The 15,652-nt window shown below is 46.8% G+C and overlaps 1 protein-coding gene across 1 annotated transcript in view; it reads left to right on the forward strand.

Annotated features, from left to right (window-relative positions):
- The first annotated feature begins 2,990 nt into the window (after positions 1-2,990).
- The window catches only part of LOC120999149 (matrix metalloproteinase-23-like), a 31,960-nt gene continuing 19,298 nt past the window's right edge, over positions 2,991-15,652 (forward strand). The window contains exons 1-3 of the mRNA XM_040430022.1: positions 2,991-3,083; positions 7,421-7,536; positions 7,688-7,824. Coding sequence (XP_040285956.1) covers positions 2,991-3,083; positions 7,421-7,536; positions 7,688-7,824 — 346 coding nt within the window. The remainder of the gene's footprint in view (positions 3,084-7,420; positions 7,537-7,687; positions 7,825-15,652) is intronic.

Genomic DNA, 15,652 nt, shown 5'->3' on the forward strand with positions numbered 1-15,652 from the left:
CTTCCAATGGAAAGGAAAGTTAACCCAGAGAGAGCCCAGGGCCGTCTGAGAAAGATTAAGAGGGAGGGCCTCAGTTTTATGGGTGTTGACCTTATACCCTGAGAGTCGACCAAACTCCTGTAGGATGGAGTGGAGGTTTGGTAGGGAAATGTGAAGCTTGGTAAGGGTAAGGAGGATATCGTCTGCATATAGCGATAGCTTAAAGAGGACCTTTCACTACTGTACAAACTAAAAACGAACTATATCAGAGGGCAGAGCGGCGCCCAGGGGTCCCCCTGCACTTACTAGTATGTCTGGGCGCCGCTCCGTTCGCCTGGTATAGGCTCCGGTGTCTGCGCTCCCTCTGACTGATTTTTTTGTATGAGGCGTGTCCCTTGCTGCAGCGCTGGCCAATCGCAGCGCACAGCTCATAGCCAGGCTTTAATTTTGAGCTTATTGCAATACAATGACCCCTCATGAACGCTTTATGCGCTTCCCACATTTAGGTCAAAGTACGTTTTCAGATGTTCGCAGAGTTCCTCCCTAATGATAGGCTGTTTCAGGAGGGAGTCATTAAGTCTCCAGTGGCAATGGTGAACATGGCCCGACTTACTACTAATGTCCACTAGTACAGAAGCATGGTCTGACCAGGTGATCTGGCCCATGTCTGCTCCTTCTAATAATCTGAGGGTCGAAATGGTACCAAAGAGGTAATCAATACGGGTGTGTGAACCATGTGGGGCAGAGTAAAAGGAGAAAGACCTATCAGTGGGATAAGTGAGACGCCAGAGGTCATACAGGGAGTATTTCTGCACTAGTTTATGAAAGTCCCTGGCTGAGCGCTGTTGTGTCGAGTGTATTGGTCTGCCCGGGAGGGCCAGGCGATCCATCGATTCAGAGAACACTGCATTAAAATCCCCACCTAGGACGACTAGGGGCTCCGAAGAGTCCACTCCCTCAACAAAAACCTTGCGGAAGATTCCGCCGAGAAAGCGTATCTGGGACGTGTTTGGTGCATAAATGTTACATAAGGTGATGGGTTTATCCGCCAAACGGCCACGGAGAATAATATAACGGCCCTGTGGATCTATAATTGAAGATTCAATCCTGAGGGGACATCGTGCAGACACCAAGATGGTAACTCCCGCCCTCCGATGGCTATGAGTAGCCAAATAAGCGGTAGGATACAGGTGGGAGGCAAAACGGAAGGAGGAGTTGCCATCAAAATGTGTTTCCTGTAAGAACAATGTCCGCTTTAAGAGATTTCAATTCCAAAAGCAAGAGTTTCCTCTTGGCGTTGGAGTTAAGCCCCTTGACATTGAAGGTTATGCACCGCATCATGTGAGTATGTGATGATACACAATGTACGCAGAGTACAGCTCACCGAGGGAGTCTGTATACGTCAGTAGGTTCGCACTAGTCGGACAACGGATCTAAGGCAGAACTGAGGTACACGATCTCCACAGGCAAGGAAGTTCAGGCACCCACAACAGGAGAGAGAACACAAGAGGGGGGGAAGAGACAGGACGTGACAACACAAAGACAAACAGATAGCAGTAAACAACTATTCCCAGGGATATGATCCCTGCTAGGGGCAAATAAGAAGCCCCTTTGGGAGTGTAAGTGTCGGAGACCAACAAATTGAGGCTGGCCAAGGAGCCAACTACAATTATCTGAGAGAAACGAAAACAAGTAACGACTAGGTGGGCCCTTCAGACAGCCTGCATCGTGATGTAGCAACAAGAAAGCAATAACTGGCTTAACAGAGGTAATAAACTATCAATATGGGGGCCCTTCAGGGACCATCAATCCTGAGGGCCTAAGCATTAAGGGCAAGTTCTGGACAACCAAGTCCCCCCAGCTGTTGGCGGTCAAGCAGATGGACGATGCCCTGATGACGGAGGAGACCGCGGGGAAGAGGATGCACTTGGACCAGGCCTTCTTTTCCTGGTTACAGGAGACCAAATGCGGGGCGGTGGAAGCGCTGGAGACTGAAACTCCCAATCCGACATGTCGGGGATAGGAATTCCAAGTGATTTGCAGAAAGGGCGAAGATCCGAGAAGGAACGGAGAGTCTCTGTTCTTACTTGATGACGGACCGTCAGGGCAAAGGGGAATCCCCAGCGGTAGGTGATCTGGCGGTCCCTGAGTAATGAGGAGAGGCTGAAGATGTCTGTTTCTGGAGCGTGAACCAGGATAGGTCAGGAAACAATTGAACTAGAGCACCATCAAAGTCAAAGTTGCGTAGAGATCTCGCCTTAGCCATGATGGATTCTTTAAGGGCGAAGTCGTGGACACAACAAATTACGTCCCTAGGACGTGCAGCAGAGCCCTTAGGCTTGAGTGCTCTATGAGCTGTGTCCAACTTGACCTTATGCGAGGGTGGTTGCCCCAGGATCATGTTAAAAATGGCTTCCAGCGTAGCAAAGAGATCTTTGTCTCCAGTAGCCTCCGGAAGACCCCGTACTCGGATATTATTCCGGCGCTCTCGGTTATCCAAGTCCTCTAAATGCCGTCCCATGCCCCTGAGCACAGCTGTTAGGGCAGAAATGGATTCATGAAGAGTGGATATATATTGCCTGGTGTCGTCATGGGCATTTTCCAGGGAGTCAACCCGGTCCACCACATGTTTAATATCAGTGCAAACTGCCGCAATTTCAGCTCTGCATGCTTCTGTAACTTCAGAAATAAGAACCCGAAAGTCCTCCTTTGTAGGAAAACGGCTAAAATAGCTCGCCCAGGGCTGTGGAGGTTCAGGCAGGGGTGGGGGGTCCATAATAGCCAGTGATGGAGGTCTTGGGGATCCGGCCCAGATGTCAGAAGGGAGAGGAGAGCTGCTGTCCCCTTGGTCCAGCAATGGTGTGGCTGGGGGCTGCTTAATTTGCCAGGGCTCATGTAGGGGGGTCCCAGGAAGGCTAGATGCAGGGTCCCCTGGGATTATATCCCGTCCCCAAAGAGCCACAGTACCTTTACTTGATGTCGCCCCCCGAGAAGTGGGTCCAGGAGCCATCATGGCGGGATCCTTCCTTCCAGCAGCAGCAGGTCGAAAGTCTGGGGCGGCCGATGAGAGCCCCAGCCCAGGGGATCCATGCGTTCATGTCTTGGTAGGTTTGCAGTTGTGCCATACTCCTTCCATTTTGGGATGATGGATTGAACAGTGCTCCATGAGAGGTTCAGAGCTTGGGATGTTTTTTTTTTTATAAGTTAACCCTGCTTTACACTTATCCACAGCTTTATCCCTGACCTGTCTGGTGTGTTACTTGGTTTTCCTAATTCTGTTTGATCACTAATGTTCTCTAACAAACCTTCACAGAACAGCTGTAGTTATACTGAGAATAAATTAACACAGGGAGACTTTATTAAGTGACTTCTGAAGGCAGTTGGGCACACTGGATTTTATTTAGGGGTATCAGAGTTCAGGGGGCTGAATACAAAGCCACGCAACACTTTTCAGATTTGTATTTAATAAAACTTTCAAAAAAAAACATGTATCTTTTTCTTTTCACTTCACACATACTTGCAACTTTGTGTTGATCACATAAAATCCCAATAAAATACATCTAAGTTTGTGGGTGTAATGTGAAAAAATTTGGAAAAGTTGAAGGGGTATGAATACTTTTTCAAGACACTGTATCATCGTGACTTTTTTAGAGTCGCAAAAAAGGAGCAAAATTACTCAAGGGCAACATAGAAAAACTGGAGTGGCATTTCTAGACCAAAGTGTTAAAGGGCTTCTGTCAGCCCACTAAACCGTTTTTTTTTTTTTTTTGCTTAATAATAACCCCTACACTGCGATTTATCCATACATAAGTAAAATAATAATTTTGGTTCAGTAGAATTTGCTAAAACCCTATTTTTATAATATGTAAATTACCTTGCTACCAGCAAGAAGGGCGGCTACTTGCTGGTAGCAGCCGCATCCTCCGATCCATCCTCCAGTGGCGCAGGCGCACTGAGAGGCGGCCACTCACTCGGCTGCTTCATCCTCAATGCGCCTGCGCCGGGTGTAGATGTGACGTCATCGGCGCAGGCGCATTGAGGATGAAGCGGCCGAGTGAGTGGCCGCCTCTCAGTGCGCCTGCGCCGATTGAAGATAGGTGCAGGCGCCAGATATTGAATGAAAACAGGCAGGGCCAGCGGAGAAAGATCCCGTCCGCTGGCCCTCTCAATCAACAAGCAGAGGGGGCGTCATTACCATCGGAGGATGCGGCTGCTACCAGCAAGTAGCCGCCCTACTTGCTGGTAGCAAGGTAATTTACATATTATAAAATAGGGTTTTTAGCAAACTCTACTGAACCAAAATTATTATTTTACTTATGTATGGATAAATCGCAGTGTAGGGGTTATTATTAAGCAAAAAAAAACAAAACGGTTTAGTGGGCTGACAGAAGCCCTCTAAGTTGAGTGTTATAAGATGCCCCAAACGTGGGACTTTTGATCAATTTAGAACATCTTTGGCTAACCCACATTCAAAGTCAGAGTAACATTGCTATGAGGCTGTTTAACAGGAAATAGACAGCAGAAGCTTTGAAGCCACACATCTTTTATTAAGTTGTAGAAGTATTTAGTAAATCAAGAAACGCCTGAAAAAATGCAGTAGCAATGAAGATTATGGCGGGTAGATAATAATGTGTAACCATGAAAGGGGGCCCAGCACTGAACTGGTTCTTCTGTTCCTGCGTGAAAACACTACATTTTCATGCAGTCGCCACTAGGGGAGCACAGTGTAAACAGATTTTAACAGATTCCATTGTAGTCAATGATGATTATATACATTCCTATGCACTGAGCCCCCCCTAGTGGTGGCTTCAGGCAGCCAGTTTTGTAATACATCAGTATTGGCTGAGTGGGCATTTCCTGTGTTTCAAGATAAGACAACGAAATAGAGACCAGTAGGGACTGGGTAAGAGTTGATATGGTTACAGTGGGAGATCAGTGAGGTACTGCTTCTTTTTATTTATTTATTTTGTTAGTTTTTATCCCGCTATGTTCCCTTTGACGGAAAACTTTCCCCACTGGGGAACCCTATTGGAATTCTACTCTAAAAGTGTTACTTTCTGTACTGTAAGCAGTATAGAAGGTGTTAAATGTAACATATGGTTATAAATGGCATATTGAAATCTAGGACAAAGAACAGGTTGTTCTTCTCTCCACGTGTCCACTAACAAAACACACATGAGTTCTGGAGCGAGCCCCTCGCTTACCATTCCACTTTCCTCTTTCCCACTATACTATGTGTGTCTGCCTTAGTTTTAGATCTCAGAACTTTTATCTATATTTCCTTCCTCATTCACACACATCTTTGTTCCCTACTGCAGCAGAATATTTGATTCTTTGATCTCCCATCTTTGATCCACATTTTTCCTCTGCTTGAGACTGCAGAGTTCTGATACCACTGTAATGATAGTGGGATACTCCATGGGAGCACAGCAGCTAGCACTTCACGCTGGAGCCTCTCATATACCCAGGATGGGTTGGATGGTTATCGATGGCATCTCTATCTCTAGTATGTCTATGTATGTTATCACTGGTGCTTCCTTTCTTTTGCTCACTTTTGGAATTTGGCATCAGCAGGGACCTGTTCATGATCTGGTGAGTAGTGAATAGCAGCTTTCATCCTGCCATTTGTTATATCATGCCTCCCAAGTGCAGTCCCTCTTTTGGAGGGGCAGTCTCTCTTTGATCTTTAAATGCCCCTCATTTTGACCTGGGGGATTTATACTTAAATGTGCATTAATACATTTACTAAATTGTTCCTTACTAAACTATCTGTATGGTTTCTACCTGTATATTAGACCAGAACTTCATTATTTTGTGCAATTTGGACCTTAAAATATCTATCATCTGATGATTTATGCGCTAAGATTAAAAGAATTATCCCAGGGGCTCCACATGCTGTTAAAAAAATAAAGGAACTTACACTCATCTAACGGTCTAACCTATCCCCAGTTGTGACGGGGGTCAGTAATTATTCTTTGGGCGGAGTTAGAGGCGTGGCCTAGTATGAAAAAAACTGCCGTGATTTACAAAAGTTTGGAGCTATGGGTATATGTATATATATATGTATATATATATATATATATATATATATATATATATATATATATACATATACAGTACAGACCAAAAGTTTGGACACACCTCATTCAAAGAGTTTTCTTTATTTTCATGACTATGAAGGCATCAAAACTATGAATTAACATATGTGGAATTATATACATAACAAACAAGTGTGAAACAACTGAAAATATGTCATATTCTAGGTTCTTCAAAGTAGCCACCTTTTGCTTTGATTACTGCTTTGCACACTCTTGGCATTCTCTTGATGAGCTTCAAGAGGTAGTCCCCTGAAATGGTCTTCCAACAGTCTTGAAGGAGTTCCCAGAGATGCTTAGCACTTGTTGGCCCTTTTGCCTTCACTCTGCGGTCCAGCTCACCCCAAACTATCTCGATTGGGTTCAGGTCCGGTGACTGTGGAGGCCAGGTAATCTGGCGCAGCACGCCATCCCTCTCCTTCATGGTCAAATAGCCCTTACTTTCAAAGTTTTCCCGATTTTTCGGCTGACTGACTGACCTTCATTTCTTAAAATAATGATGGCCACTCGTTTTTCTTTACTTAGCTGCTTTTTTCTTGCCATAATACAAATTCTAACAGTCTATTCAGTAGGACTATCAGCTGTGTATCCACCTGACTTCTCCTCAACGCAACTGATGGTCCCAACCCCATTTATAAAGCAAGAAATCCCACTTATTAAACCTGACAGGGCACACCTGTGAAGTGAAAACCATTTCAGGGGACTACCTCTTGAAGCTCATCAAGAGAATGCCAAGAGTGTGCAAAGCAGTAATCAAAGCAAAAGGTGGCTACTTTGAAGAACCTAGAATATGACATTTTCAGTTGTTTCACACTTGTTTGTTATGTATATAATTCCACATGTGTTAATTCATAGTTTTGATGCCTTCAGTGTGAATCTACAATTTTCATAGTCATGAAAATAAAGAAAACTCTTTGAATGAGAAGGTGTGTCCAAACTTTTGGTCTGTACTGTATATATATATAGAGAGAGCAAGAAAATCGGACTGCACTCCAGACGGTTCTTCAGTAAAACAGTGTTTTTATTCACCCATGTGGTGGCAAAGAGCAAAATAACAAGGAAATATGGCAGCACCGACTGAAAAAAAGAGGGTGCAAAGCCCAATGGGAATAAGCTTACCCAGTATACAGAAGACAAAAAGCATTGCCTTACCACTTGGGTGAATAAAGTTTGAGTTCACTATTTTACAAATTGGAGTGCTGCCCGCCTTTTGGCTTCTACATATATTTACATATCACCAGCATATTCCACAGCGCTGCACAGAGATCCTCCTATAAATCAGCCCTTATCCCCAATAATAGCTATGGATTTCTTATATTTAGCTGTTCTGGATTATTCTTGTGCAGATACAGGCTGATGGACCAGCTTGTGGTGCTGTCTTTCCATCACGGAGTGGCAGATGGAAACGTTACACTATAAATCCACTGGGATACAAGTGGGATCATCTGAACCTGACATACAGGTGAGTGGATTTTCCCAGTACTCCCCCACCAATATTATAAGAAGGAATCATTCTTACCCCCCAGTAGGGTGTTATATTAATAATTATAATTAATAATTAATTAACACACATAATTCCTGTAGACTATTCCACGTACCTCATTTTTTTACAGGATTGTCCAGTATCCCAATACTTTAAACAAAGGTGACACAGATAAAGCATTAGAGATTGCCTTCAGCATGTGGAGTGAGGTTTCCCCTCTAACCTTTCAACGTGTGCTCCCTAAACACAAGTCGGACCTAAGCATTGGTAAGCACTGTCAACTGAGTGAAGATATGTCATCTAGTTGTGTTGATCCATGTTATGCCTGACTGTGGAACAAACCTGACAACCTTCTTCAGTCACCTCTCTGCCACGGATAATGTCCCTAATGTCTTGTCCCTCTGTCCTGAGGTTCCCAGTCATTCCTTTTTGTAGGGCAACAAAAAAGCATGTCTCCACCTTGGATGGGTTCATAGTGTATTGTCGCATCATTGAATCACAACTTGGAATGAAGGCACCTAAATAGGTTTTCAGCCTTTTTCTGGAGTGTCACTTTAATGTCCAAATGAAAACAAAATCAGAGACATATAGAGGCATCTTTGGCAGAAAACTGCAGCATTGTATGGAAAGGGTTTGGTCAGATTTTGCAAATGGATAAATGTTTCTTCACTTTTCAAGGGATTCTGTCACCAGAATTAACCCTATTAAACTAGCTGACATTAGCGATGTGCGTTGTTCCTGCTCCTAGAGGCTCCGACAGGCAGCGTTCACCTCTGACTGCCGGCCCTATGCGCTGGGGAAATCTCACGCCGTTTAGTATTTGGCGCAGGCGCAGTTAGGAAGCCGACAGCCGGCAAGCGCCCTTCACTCACTGCTCCGAATACTGAACGGCGCGAGATTTCCCCAGCGCACAACACCAGCAAGACACTCAAGATGATTGATTATGGGGTTCCCTGTCCAACTTGCTGAGGTGGTCGCACATGAATAGAATGAGCATGTGCGACCACCTCAGTTTGGTGGACAGAGAAAGAAGAAAAAGAACTAACAGCAGGTGGTGCAATGCAGTTACTTTTTTTTATTACATTTTTAATTACATGAAGTATTCAGATCCAGGTGATGGTTTGAAAAATGTAGGATTTTTTTTGCCGCAACCCCTGTAAATAATTGTTGGGAGTTCGACTGCTGGGCCTCTCAACAATAACAAAAACAAGCATTCCAATATCCAAAGTTCCATGTTCTCTATTTTCAGCATAGAAGTGGCCTCAGGTGCATGGCCTGAGTGTAATGTTTTTTTTTTTTATAAGGAGAGAACCAGTGTTGCACCCACTGTCATTGCCTGTGTGCAGCAGACTCATGCTGGGTGCAGCAATGGTTAGGAGGCGTCTGGTCCCGTTATGGCCCACTTCACATAAATCCAGTGATCCAGCTAAAGTTTCCTGCACCATGCCATGGGGAAACTGAAGCTAGAACGGATTCCAAAGTATATATCAGATTGTTCATCTGACACATAAGTTGTGATGCCAGATGTAAAATGGGGCTTCATAGGGAAAATGAGTCCTCAGAAAACAGAAAAGTGTCTTCAGCTGCTCAATCCAAAAACATGTATCACTTATCAGATACTGGATTATTCCCAACATATGCTCAACTGGAGGGAGCGCGAGGAACTGGAGAAATCCTTTGTTCTTTCTCATCCAGATGGAGTGGCTGGAGTTTTACTATAGTGTGGTTTTCAAATAATTGATCCTGTCCCTGCGGTTTTGCAGTTGAAAAAGCTGGATTAAATGGCACCTAGTGAAATCAATGAGCCATCCATATTAGGGCTCATGCACATGAACGTATTTTCTTTCCGCTTCCTTTTTTTTGCGAACCATTCACTTCAATGGGTCCGCAAAAACAACGGAAGGTACTCCGTGTGCATTTAGTTTCCGTATTTCCATTCTGCAAAAAAGTAGTGCATATCCTATTATTGTCAGCAAATCACAGTCCGAGGCCCCATTCAAGTCAATGGGTCCGCAAAATATGGAACGCACACGGAACACATCCGTATGTCATCCGTATTTTGTGGATCCATACTGTAGAAATGCTATGCCCAGCCCATATTGCTCATGTGTTTGGTGATTAATAAGTTACTGCTTCCGTTTCCGATCCGCAAAAAACGGATTGCATACGGAAACCATACGGTTTTGTGGAATAATGGAACGGAAGAGGATTTAAATCAGAGAAAAAGAAACCTCCGATACGGAACAACGGATCTGTGAAAAACAGACCGCAAAACAACGGTCGTGTGCATGAGCCCTAAGTTTGATAATCTTTTAGAGTACTGTAGTCCAGCCATTCCAGTTATTACTTAAGTTGCCCTCCTCTGAATCCTCTCCAGCTTTGCTATGTCTGTCTTGTTCACAGGAGCCCAGAACTGTACACAGCAGAAAACACCTTAAAAAACTAACCCATTGATTTTTTTTATACACAATACTCAAGACTCAGGTTAAAACTCAATGTAAAAACAAATGGCCAAATTTATTAAGGCCTCTTGAACATGAACGTTGTGTGCCTGTGCCCGTATTGCGGCCCGCATACGGCGGGTCCGCAATACATGGGCACCGGCCCGTGTGCACTCCGCATCACAGATGCAGACCCATTCACTTCAATGGGTCTGCAATCACAGATATGCTGAACGGAAGCACTGATCGGAACCCCACTGAAGCACTACGGAGTGCTTCCGTGGTGTTTCTGTCCGTGCCTCCGCACCGCAAAAAAATAGAACTTGTTCTATTTTTTTACGGCGCGGACGGATCACAGACCCATTCAAGTTGAATGGGTCTCGATCCGTCCCGGCCGCCGCACGGACGTTGCCCGTTTATTGGGGACCACAAATATCGGTCCCCGATGCACAGAACGCATGCAAAACGTTTGTGTGCAAGAGGCCTAAGACTGATGCAAGTCAGAAACTTGTTGTCCCTGGTACCCTTAGGCCCATTGCAGACGAGCGTGTCCAGATGCGTTGTGTCTGCGATCAGGGAAAATCGTGCGAGTAGGTACACAATTGCAGTCAGTTTTGACTGCGATTGCGTTCCGATGTTCAGTTTTTATCGCACAGGTGCAATGCGTTTTGCACGCGCGTGATAAAACACTGACTGTGGTACTTAGACCCGAACCCCGACTTCTTCACTAAAGTTCAGGTTTTGGTTAGGTGTTCTGTATATTTTATTATTTTTCCTTATAACATGGTTATAAGGGAAAATAATAGCATTCTTAATACAGAATGCTTACTAAAATGTGGCATTAGGCATTAAAAAAAATATATATATTAACTTACCTCATCCTGTTGTTCGAGCAGCCGGTATCATCTTCTTTCTTCTTCTTTCAGGACCTGCCAAAGGACCTTTGATGATGTCACCGCGCTCACCACGTGGTGATCGCGGTGACATCAGCGCAGGTCCTGCTGAATGAATATAGAAGATTTATATCTTCATTCAGCAGGACCTGCACTGACGTCACCGCGATCACCACGTGGTGAGCGCGATTACGTCATCAAAGGTCCTTTGGCAGGTCCTGAAAGAAGATGATACCGGCTGCGCGAACAACAGGATAAAGGTGAGTTAATTTTTTTTTATTTTTTAACCCCTAATACCAGATTTTAGTAAGCATTCTGTATTAAGAATGCTATTATTTTCCCTTATAACCATGTTATAAGGGAAAATAATACAGTAAATTGACTTTTATCAATTTACTTACATTATCTCCTAGCAACCACCAGTCAGTTCACCAGTCAGTGTGGTTTAATATAAGAACTGTGAAAGAGTCCCACCACACAAAAACAAAAGTTTTAGATTTTAGAAAAACAGACTTTTCAAAAATGAAATTAGTCATAAATGAGTCCTTATCAGACTGGAACGGATTACATGGAGTCCAGGAGAAATGGGACTACTTAAAAGGTGCATTATTGAAGGCAACAGAAAATTGCATTAGACTTGTCAGTAAAAGCAAAAAAAGGAGAAAAGGAGAAGACCACTGTGGTACTCAGCAGAAGTGGCCCAAATCATTAAAAATAAAAAGCTAGCATTTTGTAATTATAAAAAAACCCAGAGCAATGAAGATAAGGAAATCTACAAGATTAGGCAGAGAGAGGCCAAGCAAGTGTCATGGTCTTACCTGCTTGCTGCTCTCCTTCGTTTGACATGTGCTGGCGGCCATCTTGGGTCCTGGGTTTCTTGTAGCCTTCCACCCTGCGGCTCCTCCTTCCCCTGGGAGGAGCTGGATGCCTAGCTCATATATATAGGAGGTCTGTGGCTTCAGTTCCTTGCTTGGTCCTCTTGTGTTCACATGCTTCTAAGACTGCTGCTGCTTCTGGTTCCTGATCCTGGCTTCGTCTGACTACCCTGCTGGTTCCTGATCCTGGCTTCGTCTGACTACCCTGCTGGTTCCTGATCCTGGCTTCGTCTGACTACCCTGCTGGTTCCTGATCCTGGCTTCGTCTGACTACCCTTCTGGTTCCTGACCTCTGGCTTCGCAAAGACTCTGCTCGGTTTCACCATCCGTTTGGACTTTTGCTTTACAGCTTTATTTTCAATAAAGTCTTCTTATTTTCACGTATCTCTTGTTGTACGTCTGGTTCATGGTTCCGTGACATTAGGACCAAGCCATGAATTCTGACGGTACAGGGCCATCCTCGCTACCCACGCTGGTTGCCAGACTTGATCAGCAGGATCACCTGTTGGGTCGGTTCGCTGTGACGTTGCAAACCCTGCTTGAACGCACGGCTCATTTCGCTCCCGTTGCCGATGGGTCGGTTGTTGCTCCTGGGCTCGCTCCTACTGCCGCTCCGGTTGTTGCGCCAGAGTCTACCCCGACACCTGTTGTTGCGCCTGCGGTGTTTCGGGGTATGACCGGTTCTGCCCCTCTTCCACAGCGCTTTGGGGGAGAGCCAACTCAGTGCCGAGGTTTCCTTAACCAGGTGGGCATTTATTTCGAGTTGCTGCCACATGCCTTTCCTACTGAGAGATCAAAGGTGGGCTTCTTGATCTCGCTGCTCTCGGACAAGGCCTTGGCCTGGGCCAGCCCTTTATGGGAGAACAACAATCCGGTGGTTGCCGAGTTTTCCGGTTTTGTTGCCTCTCTTCGGAAGGTATTCGATGTGCCGGCTCGTGCTGCCTCTGCTGCGAAGCTCCTTATGTCCATCAGACAGGGTTCACGATCCGTAGCTGAATACGCCATTGAGTTTCGTACCCTGGCAGCAGAGGTGGGCTGGAATAATGAGGCTCTGGTCGCTGCTTTCTCTCATGGTCTCTCGGATGCCTTGAAGGATGAGGTTGCAGCTAAGGACCTACCAGTTGAGCTCGAGTCTCTTATTTCTTTCCTGATTTTGATTGACACCAGACTCAGGGAGAGACCTTCCTTTAAGGAGAACCTGCGGAGGTCTTCTAACAGATTGGTGCCTACGTTTGCTGTCCCACCCGTGCCTCCCTCTCCTCCCACGCCTCCTGGGGATGACTTGTCTGGGGGTGAACCCATGCAGCTGGGGTTTGCTCGCCTGTCCGAGGGGGAGAGGGCACTCCGGAGACGCGAGGGCCGATGCATGTACTGTGGTCTCGGTGGGCATTTTCGGTTGGCATGTCCGAACCGTCCGGGAAACGCTCGTACCCTGAGATCCTGTCGGGGGCAGATCTTGGGTGGAGTCTCCTCGTCCCCGGTTTCCCGTGTTGACAAACCACTGATCACTGTTGTCCTCTCCTGGGTCGGGGGCTCGGTGACGACCCAGGCGTTGGTGGACTCTGGTGCTGGTGGTTTGTTCATTGATAGTGTGTTCGCTGCCGCCAATTCCATTCCTCTGCAGGCTCGAGGTTCCCCACTGGCTCTTGAGGCGATAGACGGCAGACCCCTTCTGCCGCCACACGTGACTCATGAGACCCTTCCAGTGGGGATAGCCATTGGTGCCGTTCACAGAGAGTCGGTCTGCCTCCAGGTTATTTCGTCTCCACACTACTCGGTGGTCTTGGGGTACCCCTGGCTCCAGAAGCATAATCCGACTTTCGATTGGAGATCGGTCGAGATCCTCTCGTGGTCACCGCAGTGTGGGGCTAGTTGCATCCATGGGTCTGTCAAGTTGCTGTGTACTTCCTCGGACTCTCTGTTGCCTCCTGAATACGAGGAGTACCGGGATGTATTCGATAAGGTGCGCGCGGTTGCCCTGCCTCCGCACCGCCCATACGATTGTGCCATAGAGTTACAATCTGGTGCCGTTCCTCCTCGTGGCAAAGTCTATCCACTGTCGGTAGCGGAGAATGAGGCCATGGAGGAGTACGTGAGGGAGGCGCTTTCACGCGGACACATTCGCAAATCTTCGTCCCCGGCAGGGGCTGGATTTTTCTTTGTGAAAAAGAAGGGCGGTGAGTTGAGGCCTTGCATCGATTACAGGGGTCTCAATCGCATCACGATCAAGAACGCTTACCCGATACCCTTGATTTCCGAGCTGTTCGATCGCCTTAAAGGGGCCACGGTCTTTACCAAACTCGACCTGAGGGCGGCATATAACCTGGTAAGGATCAAGGCGGGCGATGAGTGGAAGACCGCGTTTAACACCAGGACCGGTCATTACGAATCCTTGGTTATGCCCTTTGGGTTGTGCAATGCGCCCGCAGTCTTTCAGGAATTCATCAACGATGTTTTCCGTGACCTGTTGCAGCAGTGTGTGGTAGTCTATTTGGATGACATCTTGGTATATTCTGAATCCATGGAGGCCCACATTCTGGATGTCAGACGAGTGTTGCAACGGTTACGAGAGAACAAGCTGTTCGGTAAGCTTGAGAAATGCGAATTTCACCGATCCCAGGTAACCTTCTTAGGTTACATCATTTCCGCTGAGGGGTTCTCCATGGATCCTGAGAAGGTTTCGGCTGTCTTACAGTGGCCCCAGCCCAGTGGTCTTCGTTCCCTGCAGCGCTTTTTGGGCTTCGCCAATTATTATCGGAAGTTCATCAGGGACTTTTCCATGCTGGCCAAGCCTCTCACGGATCTGACCAGGAAGGGCAGTAATTCCCAGGTCTGGCCGCTCGAGGCCATCCGAGCTTTTGAGGCCCTAAAGTCCGCCTTTGTGTCGGCTCCGATTCTGTCGCATCCCAACCCTGGGTTGCCCTTTGTCCTCGAGGTGGACGCGTCTGAGACGGGAGTAGGCGCCCTTCTGTCTCAGCGTAGAACACCAGAGGGTCCTCTGCTTCCTTGTGGGTTTTACTCCCGGAAACTGTCTTCCGCGGAGTGCAACTATCAGATTGGTGACAGGGAGTTATTGGCCATCGTGCAGGCCCTTAAAGAATGGAGGCACTTGCTCGAGGGTTCGGTGGTTCCGGTTCTCATCCTGACGGACCACAAGAATCTGACCTACCTTTCTGAGGCCAAGAGATTGACACCACGTCAGGCCAGATGGGCTCTGTTCTTGTCACGTTTTAATTACGTGGTCTCCTACCTACCCGGTTCCAAGAACATCAGGGCGGATGCCTTATCACGGCAGTACTCCGAGCTGTCCAGGGAGGAGTCGATTCCGACTTCGGTCATACCTCCGAATCAGATCCTGGCCGCCATTCGCACCAGCCTGACCTCTCCCCTGGGTGAGCAGATTTTGGCGGCTCAATCTGGTGCTCCCTCTGGGAGACCCAACGGCAGATGTTTTGTGCCTGAGGAGTTGCGCACTCGGTTGTTGCGAACCTACCATAACTCCAAGACCGCGGGGCATCCTGGAAAGAATCAGCTGTCCTGGGCTGTTTCACGTCTGTTCTGGTGGCCTTCCCTACGTTCCGACATCGCCGCATATGTAGCGGCATGCTCCGTTTGTGCCCAGAGTAAGTCCCCTCGGCACCTTCCGTTGGGCCTTCTGCAACCCATAGCCACCGGGGAGCGCCCATGGTCACACCTGGGGATGGATTTCATTGTGGACCTCCCTGCATCCCGAGGCCATACGGTCATTCTCATGATTGTGGATCGGTTTTCCAAAATGTGCCACTGTGTTCCTCTCAAGAAGTTACCCTCTGCACAAGAGTTGGCCACGATTTTTGCCAGGGAGGTCTTCCGGTTGCACGGTTTGCCTAAGGAGATTGTGTCGGAT

Source organism: Bufo bufo, chromosome 4 (genome assembly GCF_905171765.1).
Source record: "Bufo bufo chromosome 4, aBufBuf1.1, whole genome shotgun sequence".
Classification (NCBI taxonomy): domain Eukaryota; kingdom Metazoa; phylum Chordata; class Amphibia; order Anura; family Bufonidae; genus Bufo; species Bufo bufo.